This window comes from Mycothermus thermophilus (genome assembly GCF_041956435.1).
Source record: "Mycothermus thermophilus strain CBS 625.91 unplaced genomic scaffold VTJ04scaffold_2, whole genome shotgun sequence".
Lineage (NCBI taxonomy): Eukaryota > Fungi > Ascomycota > Sordariomycetes > Sordariales > Chaetomiaceae > Mycothermus > Mycothermus thermophilus.
Window position 1 is genome coordinate 4,904,526 of NW_027191428.1, and position 17,709 is coordinate 4,922,234.

The 17,709-nt window shown below is 57.2% G+C and overlaps 7 protein-coding genes and 1 non-coding gene across 8 annotated transcripts; 5 read left to right on the forward strand and 3 right to left on the reverse strand.

Moving 5' to 3' along the window:
• Window positions 1-433: 433 nt before the first annotated feature.
• On the forward strand, window positions 434-1,507 carry VTJ04DRAFT_3994 (uncharacterized protein; the record flags this gene model as incomplete). Its single annotated transcript, XM_069361954.1, has 3 exons — window positions 434-799; window positions 891-1,326; window positions 1,398-1,507. The coding sequence occupies 3 exons, from the start codon at window positions 434-436 to the stop codon at window positions 1,505-1,507; spliced, it is 912 nt and encodes a 303-aa protein (XP_069222514.1).
• A 701-nt stretch (window positions 1,508-2,208) lies between these two features.
• Window positions 2,209-2,293, forward strand: VTJ04DRAFT_t38. The gene has a single exon. It is a non-coding gene; the product is annotated as a tRNA-Lys (tRNA).
• A 1,483-nt stretch (window positions 2,294-3,776) lies between these two features.
• Window positions 3,777-5,087, forward strand: VTJ04DRAFT_3995 (uncharacterized protein; the record flags this gene model as incomplete). The annotated part of the gene is made up of 2 exons (XM_069361955.1): window positions 3,777-4,110; window positions 4,204-5,087. 2 exons carry the CDS (start codon window positions 3,777-3,779, stop codon window positions 5,085-5,087), a joined length of 1,218 nt encoding a protein of 405 aa, XP_069222515.1.
• Window positions 5,088-5,150: 63 nt separating this feature from the next.
• Window positions 5,151-5,590, reverse strand: VTJ04DRAFT_3996 (uncharacterized protein; the record flags this gene model as incomplete). Its single annotated transcript, XM_069361956.1, has 2 exons — window positions 5,151-5,492; window positions 5,567-5,590. The coding sequence occupies 2 exons, from the start codon at window positions 5,588-5,590 to the stop codon at window positions 5,151-5,153; spliced, it is 366 nt and encodes a 121-aa protein (XP_069222516.1).
• Window positions 5,591-6,110: 520 nt separating this feature from the next.
• Window positions 6,111-8,161, reverse strand: VTJ04DRAFT_3997 (uncharacterized protein; the record flags this gene model as incomplete). The annotated part of the gene is made up of 3 exons (XM_069361957.1): window positions 6,111-6,963; window positions 7,027-7,779; window positions 7,857-8,161. The coding sequence occupies 3 exons, from the start codon at window positions 8,159-8,161 to the stop codon at window positions 6,111-6,113; spliced, it is 1,911 nt and encodes a 636-aa protein (XP_069222517.1).
• Window positions 8,162-9,799: 1,638 nt separating this feature from the next.
• On the forward strand, window positions 9,800-11,600 carry VTJ04DRAFT_3998 (uncharacterized protein; the record flags this gene model as incomplete). The annotated part of the gene is made up of 4 exons (XM_069361958.1): window positions 9,800-10,372; window positions 10,470-10,574; window positions 10,624-10,997; window positions 11,057-11,600. 4 exons carry the CDS (start codon window positions 9,800-9,802, stop codon window positions 11,598-11,600), a joined length of 1,596 nt encoding a protein of 531 aa, XP_069222518.1.
• Window positions 11,601-11,900: 300 nt separating this feature from the next.
• Window positions 11,901-12,992, reverse strand: VTJ04DRAFT_3999 (uncharacterized protein; the record flags this gene model as incomplete). The annotated part of the gene is made up of 1 exon (XM_069361959.1): window positions 11,901-12,992. The coding sequence occupies one exon, from the start codon at window positions 12,990-12,992 to the stop codon at window positions 11,901-11,903; it is 1,092 nt and encodes a 363-aa protein (XP_069222519.1).
• A 2,520-nt stretch (window positions 12,993-15,512) lies between these two features.
• Window positions 15,513-17,471, forward strand: VTJ04DRAFT_4000 (uncharacterized protein; the record flags this gene model as incomplete). The annotated part of the gene is made up of 2 exons (XM_069361963.1): window positions 15,513-16,027; window positions 16,100-17,471. 2 exons carry the CDS (start codon window positions 15,513-15,515, stop codon window positions 17,469-17,471), a joined length of 1,887 nt encoding a protein of 628 aa, XP_069222520.1.
• Window positions 17,472-17,709: the final 238 nt, after the last annotated feature.

A 17,709-nucleotide genomic window follows, 5' to 3' on the forward strand; every position in this document is an offset into this window, starting at 1 on the left:
TTTCCTCATGATCTTGAGTTGTGATGTTGAACTGCCTGCTTCCAAGTGCTTGTGCCTGGAGCTGCAAGGGGAGAAGCTCGAACAGGGGTACCTCTGTCTAAGCTCTGGTTGCTGCGGTGCAAGCTCCAGCTTCCAGGTTGTCCGACCGTTTTCAATTGCTTGACAGTGTTCTTGCGACAGCAAGGCTTCCAGACCTCCAAGCCCGGGTTTGTTCCAACCCTCGACATTCCTTTGATTCTGATTCCCAACTGCGCATCGCGCATATCGAGTGTAGCTTCCAGGTTCTTTTACCGTGTACTTGCTCCCGAATCCTGCCTGCCAGCGTCGTCGCTGCTCCCCCGTTCGCTTCTCCCCTTTGCGTCACCCTTTGCTCCAAACCACCACTCGTTGACCGTTCATCCCAATTGACACCACCCCCACCCCCACCGTAATCATGGCCGACAGCTTCAACGACGAGATGATCGAGGATGCACTTGCCCCGAGCAGTACAGCCGCCCAGGACGTGGAGATGGGTGAGGGGGGCGAGACCTCTGCCACTGCGTCGGGGTCCGCTGCTGGTGGTACAGGCGCCGTAAATCCGAGTGCCGACCTCCCCTTCGCCGAGGGAGGTCCAGAGGATGATCGGGTGCAAGAGAAGCCGCCGCCGCGGGTGTCGTTTTCGCAGTACCTCGCCACACCAATAGTGACGCTGCTTGTCGGGTCAGGGGACAAGGAGACCATCTTGACTGCGCATCAGGGATTGCTAGTCAAGAGTCCGTTCTTTGCCGAAGCGTGCGCCTCGTTTGCGGATGATGGTAGCGTATGTGTCGCTCTGCATAATGCGCTGCGCACAAGAGCTTGTTGAAGTGAGCTGGATGAATGTTGACGAGCCCTTTTCACCCCCATCCCAGCCCCGCCAGATCGAGCTCCCCGACGAAGATGTCGACGCCATGGGCTGCTTCCTCGAATACCTCTACACGGGCGACTACTTTCCGCGCAAGGTTCCCGGGCAGCGCGCGCTGGAGAAGGACCCGAGCATCCCCGACGTCGATCTCACGGGCGACCAGCTGCTCAAGCACGCGCGCGTGTACACGCTGGCGGGCAAGTTTGGCTTGTCGTCGCTGCGCAGCCTGGCGTCCAACAAGATCCACTGCGTCAACTCGACCGCCAAGGGCGAGATTGCGTACGCGCGCTACGTCTACGCCAACACGTCCAAGGACGACACGGCGGTGCGCGTGCCGATTGCGAATTTCTGGGCCACGAGGTCGCACACGCTCCGCGCCGAGGCGGAGGAGGAGTTCAGGGACTTGTGCCTCGAGTTTCCCCAGTTTGGTTACGACGTGCTTAGTATGTTTTCTTTTCTTGGTCTGTTTGGTCCGGGGCGTGGTTCTGGTGATGCTAACGGTATCTTCTTCCAGCGCGCGTGCTCGACGAAAAGCTCCGTCGCGAGCGCAACGAAAAGATGCACCCCGGTGCTACACCAGGAAGCGCCCGCAAGAGGCCACGACACAGCAGCAGCGCGGCGTGAGAGAAGCCGATGCCGAGGTCGAAGCCGAAGCCATGAGTTGGTTGGAGGTTTGGCTAGGCGTGTATATTTACCTGCTTGCATACTTGTTTTTATCTTGGTGCGCAGCTTGGCAGATATGGTTGTCAAGCGGATGGATTCGGCCACTGCATTATGGGTTTCGTGGCCACCACACATGGTGGCGTGCGACTGAGGGTTCGGTGTGGGCGTCATTTGGCTGCACAATGACCTATACCAGTCATCTCAGGCTCTAGGTCTTGGGGATAGGCAGAGTTGGTACTGGGTGAGATTGGACTGGGGCTCGCAGATTGCTTGCATGTTGGATACCCATTGGGCATGATTTCAGGCGTTGCATGAATACAATTGTATCCCTTTTGTTGGCAATAGTATGTCCAACATACATATCATACATATCTGAGTGTATGTTGGGTCTGTGTGGGTGTTGCACCGTCAAGGATGATGCGTGATGATGGTTGCAAGACTCCATCCTCTCAAATTATCCCACCTCAGCATGATGACTGGGCTCTCCCGCAACGATAATTTGTCGTTCCATGGGAATATCTTCAGTTACTACACCACAAGACCCCAAAATCTTTGCTCCTCGATAGTTGACAGTCCCCCAGGTGCTGGCAGTACTGGGTCGCGCCTTCAACTAGCCCTACCCCGGTCGTGCATCCCAACAAATCACGAGAGGAACTAGCCAGGCCCGGCTAGCTCAATCGGTAGAGCGTGAGACTCTTAAAAGAGGTCACAATCTCAAGGTTGCGGGTTCGACCCCCGCGTCGGGCTCAATTCCCGGCAGCGATGCCTCAATTTTTCTATTTTTGTCCATTTCTTCTTTTGTTGTGAGAATGTCACAGTGGTCAGGGAATAGGCGGGAAGTCACGGCAAAAACATCAAAACTTTTCAAATGAGGTTTGGAACCTGAAGACCAGCTTGGCTGGGCGTTTGCTTTGCTGGGGAGATGCATGCGGTTGGTCGGAGAGCGAACAGCCAATACAACCCATCTTATTGTGATTTGGGGATGTCGAAATAGACTACCCGTCGCCGCTGTGCATCCCAGCACCTATATGGTGGTCTGGATTGCATGAGAAGCCATGCACGTCGGTGAAGGAATCGGCAGAGCAGCTTGGCGCATGACAGGAGCTTGGATCCCGGGTGCGAGTCCCCGGTCGGAGCCCGGCCCGTTACCGGCCGCAGGTACCGGTACCCGATCCAGGCCTTGGGGGCCTCTTATGGAGGTCTGGACCTTCCTTCCTTTCTTCCAGCTTTGTGCCACACACAACCTGCATCTATCTGCAGCTGCTTGACCTGAGGTGGTCTGTTCAGGTTCCAGGTTGTTCTGTTCGCCTCTTATAACTCAATACAGAGTGTCCACGTTTTCCCACCGTACATACACTATTGCGAGCCCATCCATGGATTCGACCTCCACGTCACATATCACGCCGCAGTGACGCCGGCGAAATTTGCAGAAAAGCTTAATGCTCAGGTTTCTTGTGCCATTGATGGAGATCACACACTCACCATCGATCTCGGGGAACCTGCCTGTTCCAGACCAACGGCCGCTTATCGCGGTCCTTTCTGGGGCTTGATTGGCCCCGTTGCCGCACCGCCACAGACGCCTGTCAGCAGCCATCGAACGGCTTGTGACTTGGCGCAGTCCATGGTAGCATGCACTGCTACATCTACGGCTGCTCGACGGCTACGCCGCACGGCAAACCTATGTTTCTGGTCTACTACTAGTGTATTTTCCCCACGAACCGCCACTTCTGTTGGTCCTAGTACGGGCGGGTTATAGTATGGATGAATTGACACCGGTTATAGGTTGTGATCGTGGACCGTCCCGAGGACCACACACTCTCTTTTCCTCTCCGCCAAGTGGTGGTTTTGGGCGGCCCAAATCTTCCGGTCTGTCTCCGTCCCCTGTGCCTCTGCCAAGCGCGAAAAGCGCGTGCCTAAAGCAGGGGCTCAAGCGAGACGAGATTTTGGTTTAGGTTCGGAAAACAACCATGGACACACCCGTGGGATCAACAAGGGGCTGCAGGGGTGGAACTGGTTCCAGCTCCCGGGGGAAACTCGCTGGTGATGCTTTCATAAATTCGAGGTAGCTGCCTGCGCGCTGTCAGAATCCTTCTCCGTCGCTGACCCATGTTTTTGGCCGTTCTGGACTTTTGAGGCTCTGGGTCGGGTCACCCGGTGACACGTTTCACGGCATTAGCCCACCGTGAGTGGCTGTTGTCTAACGTCATTAGAGTTCCGAGCTCTGTTCGCCATGGCCGCCTCATCATCATCGTCGCCGCGGACCCCTCGGTCGGTGAGGGCACTTTTGAACTTCGCCCTCGCCGTGCTGCCCTTTGTGGTCCTTTTCAACAACGCCATCGCTCCCAGCAACGCCCAGTTCATCGACTGCTACAAGTTCGATGGGACTCTCTCGCCCAACAACACGCGGTGCCCCGGCTCCAACGCCTGCTGCGGGCCGAAATCGACATGTCTCTCGAACCGCCTCTGCACTGCTGACGAAGACCCCAATTCCACCTCGAAGCCCGTCCGCGGACCCTGCGCCGTGAAAGGCTGGGACCCGACCTGCGCCCAGATCTGCATGTACAGTAAGCCAGCACCGCCCCGGGGGGTTGGGACGGTGCCGTCGTCCATCTCATCGCCGGGCTGACATGCCGCGTGTTTTCTTTTCGCACCCGCAGACGAAGAAGAACGCTATCCTAGGGTCAAGACCTGCGAAGACGGCAGCTTCTGCTGCGACAACGACCCCTACTGCTGCGAGCGCGGCCTGGGCATCTTCCTCGACGAGAGCGGCAATGTAGTCTCGGCCCGTGCGACGGGCGCGCTCACCCGGTATCCGCCCTTGCCGGGTTACGAGTCGAGATACACGCTGCTGCCGTTCGCCGAAAACGCCACCGTTCACACGGCAGCCCCCACCTCCGCCGGCACCCAGACGACGCAGACGCAAAGTACTGTCGTGACCACGACACAACCCTCCTCATCGGCCGCCACAGGCTCGAACGCCGATTCGGCGTCCCCCGGCGCGCCCACTTCGGGGTCGAGTTCGGATCCTGACGCCGATGCGTCTTCCGACGACCCCGAGACGGCGGCAGCGTCCTCCGATCCGCAACTCCCGCTGAAGCTCGGTCTGGGCCTCGGCATCCCGCTCGCTGTGCTAGTCCTAGCAGGGATCTTGTTCCTGGTCTTCCGCCTGGGCCGTCTGGCCGGGCGCGAGGAGGCGACCGAGACGGCCGCCGCGACCGCGTCAGGACCGGGGTCCGAAGAGGGCATGTCCTCGACGACGTATACCAACAACGCCATGTATCCCGACATGGCGTACCAATGGAACAGGCAGATGGAGCCGGTCGAGATTGGCGGGCAAATGGCGGTTGAGATCATGCCGAGCGAGAAGGGACAAACGGCGTCGTACCCGGTGAATGCCGTCGAGATTGGCGGGAATGATGCGGTGGAGATTATGACGCATTCGCCGCGGTTGAAGCCGGTGGAACCGGTTGAGCCGGTAGAACCGATGCTGGTACCGCCGCCAGCAACAACAACAACAATAACAACACACTATTATGCCTAGGTTGGATGAGGGTTGGGTTGGCGGGTTGATGATGGACGGCTGTCGAGAGAGATTTGGGGTTGTTTATTGTTTTATGTTCTCGGAACCAAGCGGATGGATCCTCGAGGAATCGTGGCCAGAGTAGCCAAAAGCCACTCCGGAGAGCCATTTCCCGGCACGAGATGTCTGCGAAGTCGCATTCATGATGTGGGAGGCAAAGGTCAAAAAAGAGGGAGAAGACACTCCGGAAATTCCCCGAGCAATCGAAGGAAACGGTCCATTGTTAGTTAATGCAGGCGAATGGAGTAAAGGAGGTATGGGGTTATTGAAGGTTCTCTGTCTACGTTTCTGTATAGTATCAGTGGCCTGCGTTGTCCGTGGGGATGGATGGGAAGCAACGTCAGGATGAGTGGCAGACACATGAAGCTGTGTACGGGACACGGGGGAGGAAACACATGTCTCTGCATCTTTGGATTATGATCATACGGGGAGCTGACTACCAAGTAACTTTCAAATGGAGACATGTGGCTGACTCAATTGCCCATGTTGGATGTCGTTCCTGGTTGTCTGGAGTGGTGTCATCACGGCATTCTCCGACTGCCAAGCAAGCGCACGCTGAACAGCAGTGATCGGTTTTGATGTCCCGACTTCGCTGCGTTTGGCTAGACTGTGTAGACATGATCGAGTATACGTCAGGTACTCAGGCGGTGAGTGCTCGCTTCAGTGTCCCACTGTTCACAAACTGGAATCTTTCTGCCGGCGAACCTTTTCCTTCCAAGATTATGAAAACACCTCCATACTAGTCAGGAACATGTCGGGACGCTTCCATACTGTCTGCGACAGGGTGGAGCCATACATCCACACATTTTGCAATAATGGCTCAGTTCAATGGCTTGTCAATCAGATGCAAGACATGGGACGTAATATGGACAGCATGGAGTTCAACAAGATTAGCAATTAATCTTGGCTCTATCTCCTGGGTATTCTTGCTATAAAAATGTACACAATTACTCCTCCCCCATCACCACCGAAGCGAGTAAGAAATTAAATCGGGATGCTCGGCGCGAGGCTCTTGTAGACATCGCACCTCGACAGACGACCGCCCTCCCAGTTGGAGGCCGAGACGACGCTGATGGCGTTCTGGAGACCCGGCTGGGCGTACTGCGTGACGAAGGTGCCATACAAGGTCGGGGCCTGGTACGGCGTGCCGCCCGTGATGTTGAGGTTGACGAACTTGGGCTGGGCGTCGCTCCAGGCGGGCCAGTTGGAGGCCGGGTGCGGGGCCGACGGGTTGGGAGCCGCGGCGCCGTTGGCGATGGGTGCGGCGATGGACGGGTTGCCCGTGCGGATGAAGTTGCCCCAGATGCGGCGGAAGGCCAGGGCGAAGTCGTCCGAGTGGTTGGGCTCCTGGGGACCGAAGTAGGCGCCCAGGTCGGAGGTGTGCGAGGCGAAGGGAACGCTGTACTGGTACACGTAGGCGGCCTTGCCGGGCTTGCTGTAGGACGAGGCGAGCCAGAAGGCCGGGCAGGCGAAGGTGGCCTCGGCGTAGATGTTGAAGGCGCGCTGCTGCTGGCCGTTGGCATCCTGGGACATCTCGACGGCGGTGGGGCCGCTGTTGCCCAGGGTGTCCCACTTGGGGGCGCTCAGGTCGGTGTCGGCGCTGTTGGGGTTGGCGGCGAGCACGGTGTTGATCTGAGCGGGGGACAGGTTCTTGAGCTGCGCCGACTGGAGCCAGCCCAGGAGATCAGCCTCGGTGACGATGCCGGGAGGAACGAAGAGGCTGCCCTCGTTGGCGGTGTGGCCCACGAGCAGCTTGTTGCCGTTCATCTTCTTGGTCGCCATCTGCTGAACCGGGCGGTTCAGGATGTAAACGTTATCGGTGACGGGACCGAACGCCCTGGGAGAGAATGGGTCAGATTCACGCATTGGTAATAAGATGGTAACCGGGTTGGGGGCTTACCAGTAGCCGAAAGGCACCGACTGAGTGACCTGGTAGTTGGCCAGCTGGAGGGTGTCGGTGTCCTTGCTCTTGAGGCAGTTGAACACATTGCCGCTGCTCGGGCAGCCGGCCGCCTGGGAGAAGGCATAGTACTTGCTGGTCGGATCCGGGTCGTTGTACTTGTACTGATAGGGGAGATACGGCGAAGCAGCGATGCCCTGCTTGTAGAGAAGAGTGCCGAGATTGCCACCAAGAGCGATGCCGTGGTACATGACGGAACCGGCGCCGGCCGACTCGCCCGAGATGGTGACACGGCTCGGGTCACCACCGAACTGGCAAATGTGCAGCTTCACCCAGGCGAGAGCAAGCGCCTGATCCAGCATACCAGCATTGACGACGCCCTTCTGCTTCACCTCGTTGGACGAGAGCCAACCGAAAGCACCAAGCCGGTACTGGATGGTGACGGCCACAAAGCCCTTGTCGTTGGCATTGATGATGTCGGTCATGTCACGGCGGCCATCGCCATAGCCGTAGCCACCCTCGTGGATGTAGACAAGGACGGGCAGGTTCTTGGCACCAGCAGGAGCGTAGACGTTCAGGAAGAGGCAGTCCTCGTTACCCGGGATGTGAGGGGCCACGGGGAGCGAGGGCATCGCCTGCGGGCAGATGGGCCCGAACTCATACGCGTCCGTGACGGGCGGGTTGAACTTCAGGGGCAGAGACTGCGGCGGCTGCCACCGGAGGTTGCCTGTGGGAGGGGCGGCATAGCGAATTCTGTTGAGTGTTAACACCGGTTTTCCAACAATTGATGGTAATATTGCGCGGGTTTGAGGAGGGGAATGCGTCCGCACCCTTTCCAATAGTTCAGCCCAGTGGAAGCGTTGTAGTAGCCCCGGTATTTGGCATATCCCAGGTTGACAGTGAGGGAATCCTGCTTGCACGAGAAGAGGCCGCGCTTCTCATTGGTGGTCTCAGGCTCTTCAGCCTGCGTGAGGTTCGCGATCAGATCCGAGACGAAGCTGCTAGCGATGTCCTCGGTCGGCTCGTCGGAGGGGAGGTCCGTGGGCACGGGCTCATTGGGCTCGTCCGTGGGCGCGGGCACGCACGAAACGAGCTTGCTGGCGAGGGCCAGCACGACAAGGCGCTTGAGGGTCATGACGGATGCGCGAGAGACGACCTTGGATCCCAAAGGCTGCTGCTGAGCCAAAGATCTGGAACAGGCGCAATACCACCGGATCGCGGGTTATATCGTTGGATTTAAAATCCCAACATTCGCCGCGATAAGGTCGGGAATTGCGGACCCCCTTTCTTCTGCTTGGACTGTCGCAGGTCTACAACGAGCCTTGATGTTTAATTAAACCAGCCCTTGCTGCTCCATCGAGCAGCACCTGGCCCCAACAGTCCCATTTCTCTGGAGTACCGTAGCATGGTGCCACCATAGTTCGGTGTGGGCAGCACCAAAAGGGTCACTCCATTCCAGAAAACTGCTGAAAATAGCCGGGCATGGCTCGGGAAAGGGAACGGCTCGTCGTGGTTCCATGGTTCCATGGTTCCATGGGTCCAGGGGTCCAGGGGTCCAGGGGTCCATAACTAGTTGGTGCGGGTGGTGGCATTGCGGGATGGCTTCCAGTGCAAGGGTTTGAGAGAGCACGTCTTCTCTGGACAAAAGCCCTCGGCTCGCGGCTCACAGCTCACACGGTTCACGGCTGCAGTGGCTGACGGGACAGGCAAGGCATGCGAATCCGAACGCGGCTACACTAACCACGCTGCCTCGTGGCTGCGCTAGCTCCGTACGGAGTAGCGCGGGAACTGTTCTGCGGCTCATCAGCCTCGTGGTGGTGATGGTGGGCGGGATTGACGAATTGTATGCTTGCATGTTTACATGCATCCGCATACATTGTACACACGTGCCTCTGGAGCTTTCTTCGAGCCCGAGAGCCGCATCCCCCCGGGTACCTGACGATCACATCACGGGGAGAGAAAAAGGGGTATCGTAGCAAACCGGGTTGGGGCTGGAGCACTTTCTGGGACGATCGCATGACGGACCACGCAACAAACTGGCCTCGGGCGATGGCTGCGGGGAAAAACCCGGCAACATGTGGCTCGGAAACATCGCTCGCACGGACATCGGCAATGCTGGGGGTTCCACCCGCCGACCCCGTAGCCTTCTGTGAAGGGCGCTACGAAGACCGGGCCCCCGCCGGGCACGATTTCCGACACGCTGGTTTCGACTGGTTTCTCTGCTTGCCTGAGAATGGGCAACATCTCGCGCCTTTTGCCCCAGCTCACTTTGTTTGGTTTCAACACACTAACCAGGTCCCAGGACCGTCGGGTTTGAAGACCGCGTTGTGGTCGAGGTTGCTAGCCATCTGACCTCGACTGATACAGAGCAATCCTCGAGTTGAGCACAGACCTCAACGCTGCTTACCAGCCTATACTGGGCTGGACTAGTAGCGTACACTAACGTTGCCCCGGGCGGCGGTGGAGCAGCGTGGCCAATGCCTGGGCCTGCCTCAGCGCGACGCTACGCTACAACATTCCCTTTGTGCCACAGTACTTTGGCAGGAGTTGACAAGGCCGCAGAGATGCATGAGTGAGTAGGTCGTATGTAAGTTCAGTACCTGCAGACATACTACTACCATGACAGTACGCTACCTCCGAAGATCTCCCCGTGGACTTGGACCATCTCCCTCGCTTCTGCAAGGGCATCACGCTCGTACCTCCAACATGGTATCCTCGCCACCGTAGAACGTAGCAACCATGCTGTGGAGTATGTCCTCGCGATAACCAACACATGCAGACAGGGACAAGTAGGTCACAATGGCTCCGCTTCCCCAATCGCGACCGTGAGCTCGAGCCCCGTCTTCCCGAGGATGAGTGGACATTAGGGGTCGGCATTCGCACAAACCTGAAAGTTCAAAAACCCCAGAGGATGCCCAATGTCTCTGGGATGGGGAATTGCGAAGTCTTGGAGGATCTGCGCCGCCAGCTCCGTCCATTCGACACTAGCCGGGCATCACAGGGCACTCACTGCTACCTCCTGTCAATACCAAGATATACCAAGACGCTCTGCTCTTGGCCGTTTCCACCCACCACCAAGGATCCTTCCATCCTCGACCTGACCTGCGACCTCCTGCAATCCTTCCGCCTGCGCCCACGTGGCACGAACCCGCCGTCTACCATGGACGCCACCCAAGCTCCAGAACTGCCGCCCGGCGCCCTGACAGATGACAGACGCGGCACCATCGTCGGCGTCGTCATCTTCCTGTGTCTCTGGTCCACTCTGATGGTCGCCCTGCGCTTCTGGACCCGCGGTGTCATAATCAAGCAGCTCGGCATCGATGACTACCTCTGTGCTATTGGATTGGTGTGTGCCCAATGAAGCAACTCTGAACAACTTTGACATGCCCATTCATCATGACTGTCAAGATTAGCTCTAGCTAACACGACATGATCGTCACCAGCTCACCGTGTACGGCACCGGCATCGCCGTGGGCCATATGACCAAGTATGGCTTGGGCCGGCACATCTATGTCATGGAACTGGAGAACATTCCGTTGTATCTGCGGGTGAGTGTTCCAGGCTCCCAGAGAGTGAGGCGCTGACACGCACACCCAGGATTTCTATGTGTCCATCGTCATGTATTGCTCGGGACTGATGTTCCTCAAGATGACGTTCCTGTTCCAATACTACCGCGTGCTGGCGGTGCAGCATATGCGCATCGTCTACCTGGTCAGCATGTTCATCGTCGGCGGCTGGGCATTCTCCCAGGTCATGGTCGGCATCTTCACATGCAACCCCATCTCAGGTTTCTGGGACCAAACCATCGAGGCCAAGTGCATTCCCAACATCCCGCAGTGGTATATCAACGCCGCCGGAAACATCATCACCGACGTCGCGGTCTTCTGCCTTCCCCTGCCGGCTCTCTGGAAGTTGCAGTTGGCAAAGTCCTCCAGGCTGATGCTGATCGGCATTTTCTCCCTGGGTTTCTTGTGAGGATCACTCCTTTTCCCAATATTGGATAACGTAGTCGACTAACCTAACACCACAGCACTGTCATCGTCTCCATCGTTCGTATCCGCTATCTCAAGATGTTCGATGACTTCCCCTGGGAGAATGTCGAGCCCGGCTTGTGGTCTGTTGCCGAGCTGACCTCGGCCGTCACCTGTGCCTGCCTGCCAACGATGCGGCCTCTCCTCGCCCGTTTCTTCCCTAACCTGAACTCATCCCTGGGACGCTCCAACAAGGGAGCCTACGGTTACAACATGTCGGGCAGCGGCACTGGCGGCCGTGGCACCGTCTCGGGCAACAACCCCTCGGCGCTCGAGTCGCAGGCCAGTCGCACCCGGCGCGACCGCAAGATGGCCGAGGAGTCGTCCGTGTCGGTCAACGGCAGCGATGTTGAGCTCAGCCCGACTTCGGCGGCGGCCAAGGACGGTCTGCGCGCTAACCCCTTCGAAGTCCACGTTGTTCACGAGGTGAGCATGGGCGTCGAGCGCGGGAGCACCGTTGTGAGGGGAGGATTTGGGGTCACGGGGTTTGCCGAACCCAATAGTCAGGGGAGGTCGGGAGAGAAGGCGGCATGGGGACGGTAAATTGACTTCAATTCTTGTATGTATTGGTATTAATATTCTTGGTATGAGGATGATGGATGGGTACCTACTTATGGCTGAGGAAAGTCTATGTTGGTTAAATGATGAAGGCAAATTGATACCCTGGAATGAGAATTGTGTATACGGAATAGGCACACAACACGACCTTCCCACAACAAATCTCCCAGATGATGACTTGGTACCTGTGATGAACTATGGTGGTAGATTGAAGTGTAAGAGACTTGAAGTGATATCCGTCAATCCCTGGTGTCGTCACCCAGCTGTCCGTTGAAAACTTCTCACCTAGTTCAGGTACTCCTTAAGCTCGACAACAACCTTCACGCCACTCACTCCCTTCTTGACCAGGTCAATGCCAGCCTGCAATCCTCCCAAGCCACCCTCAACAACCTGGACCTTCGACGGCACCACCTTGCCTCCCTCCAACCACTTGCCAAGCAACTCATTAAACACCAACCTCCCAAAATCCAACCTTTCCTTCCAGATCCTCCCTCCAGCGACAAACTCAGTCCTCACGCCCTCAGGTTTGGCCAGCGCATCCGGCCAGGGCAACAAGTGAGCCAACGTCTTTGCCTGCCCTTCAACCTCCGCGGATCGTTCCAGAACCTGCCCCACCAGCGCAAGCGTCTCTTCAGTCGCGATGGCGTCAACAGCGAGCGTGATCGGCGTACCCACCTCCCTCGCTGCCGCAAGAAGTTCCTCAACCGCGGTCGGCGAGCGGTAATCCACAACCGCCTTGGCGCCCAACCCTTGCAGCCACGCGTGGTGCTGCGGCGACGCCGTGGCGTACACGGTCAACCCGGCCAGGCGCGCAAACTGGATTATTGCCGACCCGGCCGAAGACGCGCCTCCCCAAACCAGAATACCTGCATTCGTAGCCGTGCCTGAGGCAGTAGCAGGCTTGCTGCCCTCCGCGCTGCTGCTCGGGACGGGGAGACCGAGGACGTCAAAGACGGCTATCGTCGCCGTGGCGACAGCGACGGGCAGCGTAGCCGCCTCCGCAAGACTGACATTCTCGGGTATCTTCGCAGCCACACCCGCCAGCACGGTGGTGTAGGTCTGGAACCCGCTATGGTCCGGGTTCTGCGTCACGAATTCTGGCGCGGCAGCCAGGACCCGGTCGCCTGGCTTGAAGGTGGTGACGTCGGGCCCGACCGCGACGACCACGCCGGCGATGTCGGTGCCGATGATGGCCGGGTAGGAGGGGATGGCGAAGTTGAAGGACTGACGTTTCCAGTCCATGGGGTTGATGGCGAGGGCGAGGTTGCGGATGAGGAGCTCGCCCGGGCCGGGGGAGGGGATGGGGCGTTCTTGGAGGATGAGGGAAGCCCCCGGGGAGGGGATGAACGCGGCAAGGTTGGGGATGGGGTTGGACATTTTGCTAGTTTGGTGAGTAGAGAAGTGCTTGGATGGTGTGTTCAAGGGTGCATTCGGTGCAAGAACGGAACATGGAGAAGGTCCTTTTATATTTGAAGGCGTCAACATGCCAACATTCTTTTGACGTCGACTAATTATCTCGTCGTATCATTTGTCAGCGACTAGGCATCATGGATGATGCAATTATCAACCTATAGCCCGTCGATTGCGTGCGCATCGCTGTAGTTACCTAGTTCCAGTTTTGGTGATCGAATATTGGTGAGCTGACTCTATTCGCACTGGAGCTTGGGTAGCACAACAGATGCGGCACAGAAGAGCTAGGTTGCTTGGATTTGTCAGATTCTTCAGACAATGGCCGTCTAATCCCCTTTGAAGCCGCTCGCTTCCACTCCTAGTGGTAGGTTTGTTGATCCTTCGAAGAAACACTACCTTATGCTGACTCTTTGTGTAAATTCGGAGTTAATCGGGCCTTGAAGGGTTTGGGATGTGATCTATTATCTCCGGTAATCCCGTTCCTTCTACAATGCAACTTCAAAACTAGGTCCCCTTGTTAGTCGGCTTGAAACCAGTACAGTTATAGGTAGAACTATTAATAGTATGAGAATCGGGCTTTGTAATACTGATAATGCCCTCAAGCTCTTTGCAAGGAGTGTCCGGGGAAATCTCCCAAGCGAAGTATGCCTGCTTTTCTGTTGAAGTTATGTCGTCGTTCCTGACCCCTTGAAACAGCTTTTGTCAAGATTTTCTCCTCTACATCATTTGGCGTGTCGTTTTAATTGTCTTAAGGTAACTTCCGTTCCTCAAGCTCCATACACAACACACATATTATCACTTCCATGCCCTCTGTGAGCTTGCCCTCGTATAAGTTACTCCCTGTATCGTTGTTTAGCTACTATGTTAGGGGTGGAATTCTGCTCCTGGAGATAACTGTTAACTTACGATGACACGAGTTCAAGACTAACAATCTCTATCTCATGAGGCTTTCCCGGGGGTATGAAAACACGGACTACCTTTTAATGGTGGAAAGGAATGTTGCACCACTTCTTCGGCACTGTGAAAGACAGCACCGGTCATTGAGATGCAATAGTAGACCACTCATTTTGGACTCTTGAACCAGGAATTGCAGAGCGTAGAATCCTATTTGCTCGGCTGGGTCATACACTGCTGGACGGAGTGTAATATGGGCGCGCAGGGGAAGCCGGGCACCAGGTTTACGAGGAATAATTTGAGAGCTTCTAGAACGAGCATCCCCGGGTATATATCCCGGCATAAACAATCTGGTTCATTTGTCCGGTCCCTCATCGTGAGTGAGGACGCACAGGTGACATGCATTTTGCCTGGCTGCATCTCGAGGACCCGCGTCTAGAGAAAGTTCAAGTCTTCTAAACCATATACTCCATAATGTCCATTATTCAACACCAGGAACTAACAAAGTCAAATAAACAGTTGTCGACGCTTAGTCATTCAAAAGGGAGATGCCATTCTCGGTGATATTTCTGCGAAAGAACTGGCCAGGTCTGTGGTCATTATCCACTCATGCCACAGCCATGGCCGTCCATAATACTTCCTTGGAGGGATATTATGCATTCCTCATAATAATCCATATAATAATTGCCGATCGTCACGGGGAGCTCTTTTGGGTCCCTGGCAGAATACCTCCGGCCAATCGAAAGATAGGCAGAGTAATGTTCTCGGGGCAGCGTCTCCTTGAAGCAACTGGCAGGATCCGAGATACTCAAAGCAGTAGCCAAGGTCCTTCTCAACTGGGAATTAACCCCCCTCGAGGCCATCACGTCGTTTCGTTGTCTGGAAGTTCCGGCTATTTGCCCTGGAGCTTTTTAATCGCCCAATTCGCTGGAACCCCAGGCCGGAGTCAGTGCCCGAGGCTTAGATGTAACCTGCCCGTTCATTGCAGCCGGCATTGTAAATTCAGGGATACAACGGTAGATATTCGGTCGTAACCTTCTCAAGTATTATCCAAGGCCCAACACAACTCACAGTGAAAGGATCGGATGATCCATCAGACTAGTCCTACGGTGTTATTGTCTTCTGGCTTTCCACACAGTTTCCATGAGGGGAATTGCTTGTCGATCCTCTATGAGTGCCTACCAGATATTATTCATATGCTAAGCAGCCACGGGAGAGGACCAGCCTCTGCCAATCGGCAATTCTCCGAGCCGCCCGGCAGCAGGTACGCGTCCCATTTCCTCCGCGCCGTTCGGAATCCGATCCCCGTAGGTGTACCGGGCTTGGCATCCATCTATGACTGATGAAGGATCCAACCGAAGTCTCGACGGCGTCAACGGTCGTAACATTGTGAGCGGATAAGTTCGGATACATGATGCCGAATATATTGACCAAGGAGGGGAGAGTCGTACATACATCGCGGGGAACGTTGCAGTCTCTCTAGGCCCGAGCTTGGAAGAAAGGTACAAGAATGTGCGCCCCCTTGCTGCCAGCTCCTGAAGAGGATAGTCTTGCACTCTCCTCGCTGCTGTCCAGCGTACGACTCGTCCAGACATGAAGCTGCTTGGAAAGTCAGAGCGGGGTGCCTTCTTGGGCACGCTGGTGTCCATTGGAGCGTTCCATGGCCGCCTTGTTGCGGCCCAGACCCCTCCACCCGACGGAGCTGTCTACGACTACATCGTCGTAGGTAGCGGTCCAGGTGGTGGTATCCTGGCGTCCAACTTGGCCCTCGCCGGCTACTCGACCCTGTTGCTCGAGGCCGGTGACAACAGCCCCAGCGGTGGCTTCGGCCAGTACTCGCCGACGGTGACCTGGGATTTCTACGTCAAGCACTATCCCGAGGGCGACCCCCGCGACAACACCTACAGCCATCTCACCTGGCTGACACCCGATGGCCGGTACTGGGTTGGCCAGAGCGGCGCCCCGGCCGGCTCCAAGCTCTTGGGCGTTTACTACCCTCGTGGCGCCACCCTGGGTGGCTCGTCCATGATCAACGCCATGGTGGCCTGGCTTCCGAGCGACAGCGATTGGAACTACCATGCTGAGGTGACGGGAGATGACAGCTGGCGGTAAGCAGCTTACCAAGACAACACCGACCCCCCTGTGAAGGCAGCAGTTACTCATGAGTCCCCGTCTTGTAGGGCCGAGAACATGCACAAGATCTTCACTAAGATCGAGAAGAATAACTACATGCCGCGCGGCACCCCCAACCACGGCTTCGACGGGTGGTTCCAGACGCAGATGGGAACCATGTCGCAGTCGCGCATCAGCCCGCTGCAGGGCAACCGGGTCATGGAGCAGTACGCTCGCGACTGGAACCTGACCATGAGCATGTCGAACCTGTTGATCCGGGACCCCAACGAGATCTCACCGACGCGCGACCAGACGTCCAGCATTTACGGCCTCGTCAACCACCAGTACGCCAACGGCCAGCGTTACAGCGCGCGCGAGTACATCAACGCTGCCGTCCAGCAGCGGGCCAACCTGACCATCTCGCTCACCTCGCTTGCCACCAAGGTGCTCTTCGACACCACCGGCACTCGCTGCGCCGGAGCCAATGGCGCGCCCCGCGCTACGGGCGTCGAGTACCTGTTCGGCCGCTCGCTCTACAAGGCTGATGCCCGCAACACCGGCAACGCGCAGGGCGTCAAGCGGACCGCCATCGCCAGGCGCGAGGTCATCCTCTCGGGCGGCGCCTTCAACTCGCCGCAGCTGCTCATGCTCAGCGGTATCGGCAACGCCACGGAGCTGCAGAAGTTCGGCATCCCCGTCATCAAGGACCTGCCCGGCGTGGGCCAGAACCTCATGGACAACCAGGAAATGCCGATCGTGGGCACTGGCAACGCCGGCTCCGGCATCGCGGGCGTTGCCATGTACAAGACGCTGCACCCGGCGCACGGCGAGCGCGACATGTTCCTCATGGGCGGTCCGGGATTCCTGTTCCGCGGCTTCTGGCCCAACAACGCGGTGCGCGTGCCGCCGGACCCGTGGAACGCCTACGGCGTGAGCATGGTCAAGGGCTCGAGCGTCAACAACAAGGGCTGGGTCAAGCTGCGCAGCGCCGATCCCACCGACACCCCCGAGATCAACTTCAACCACTACGCCCACGGCGCCGAGTACGACCTCGAGGCCATGAAGGACACGGTCGCCTGGATCCGCACCGTGTACCGCCGCGTCGGCATCACTCCCACGGAACCGCCCTGCACGCGCCCCGGCGGTCCCGACGCCAACGGCTACTGCGGCAAGGAGGACGAGGACTGGATCCACAAGCAGACCTTCGGCCATCACCCGACGTCGACGTGCAAGATTGGCGCCGACAACGACCCGATGGCCGTTTTGGACTCCAAGTTCCGCGTCCGCGGTGTCAGCGGCCTGCGCGTCGTCGATGCCAGCGCCTTTGCTCGCATCCCCGGCGTGTTCCCGTCTCTGCCGACATTTATGATTTCTCAGAAGGCTAGCGACGATATGCTGGCTGAGCTGCAGTCTGGTTCGGCGCTGCCGGTGTGCCGTTAAGAGATGGATGGAAGCAAGCAAGCATGAGGACCTCAACAGTCTTTGCAATCATGTTGAGTTATCATGACTGAATATAGCAAAGAGTCTTCTCTCAATTTAGCTGTCTTCCATGCCAACGATGTGCCTTTTCCACATGAAATTTCCGTAAACTCACCTAAATGTGTTTGGCCAAGTGTAGCGTGTTGTGTTGTTGAACCCCTGAGTCCTCGTTACCAAAACGCGATGTACGATGTCAAGC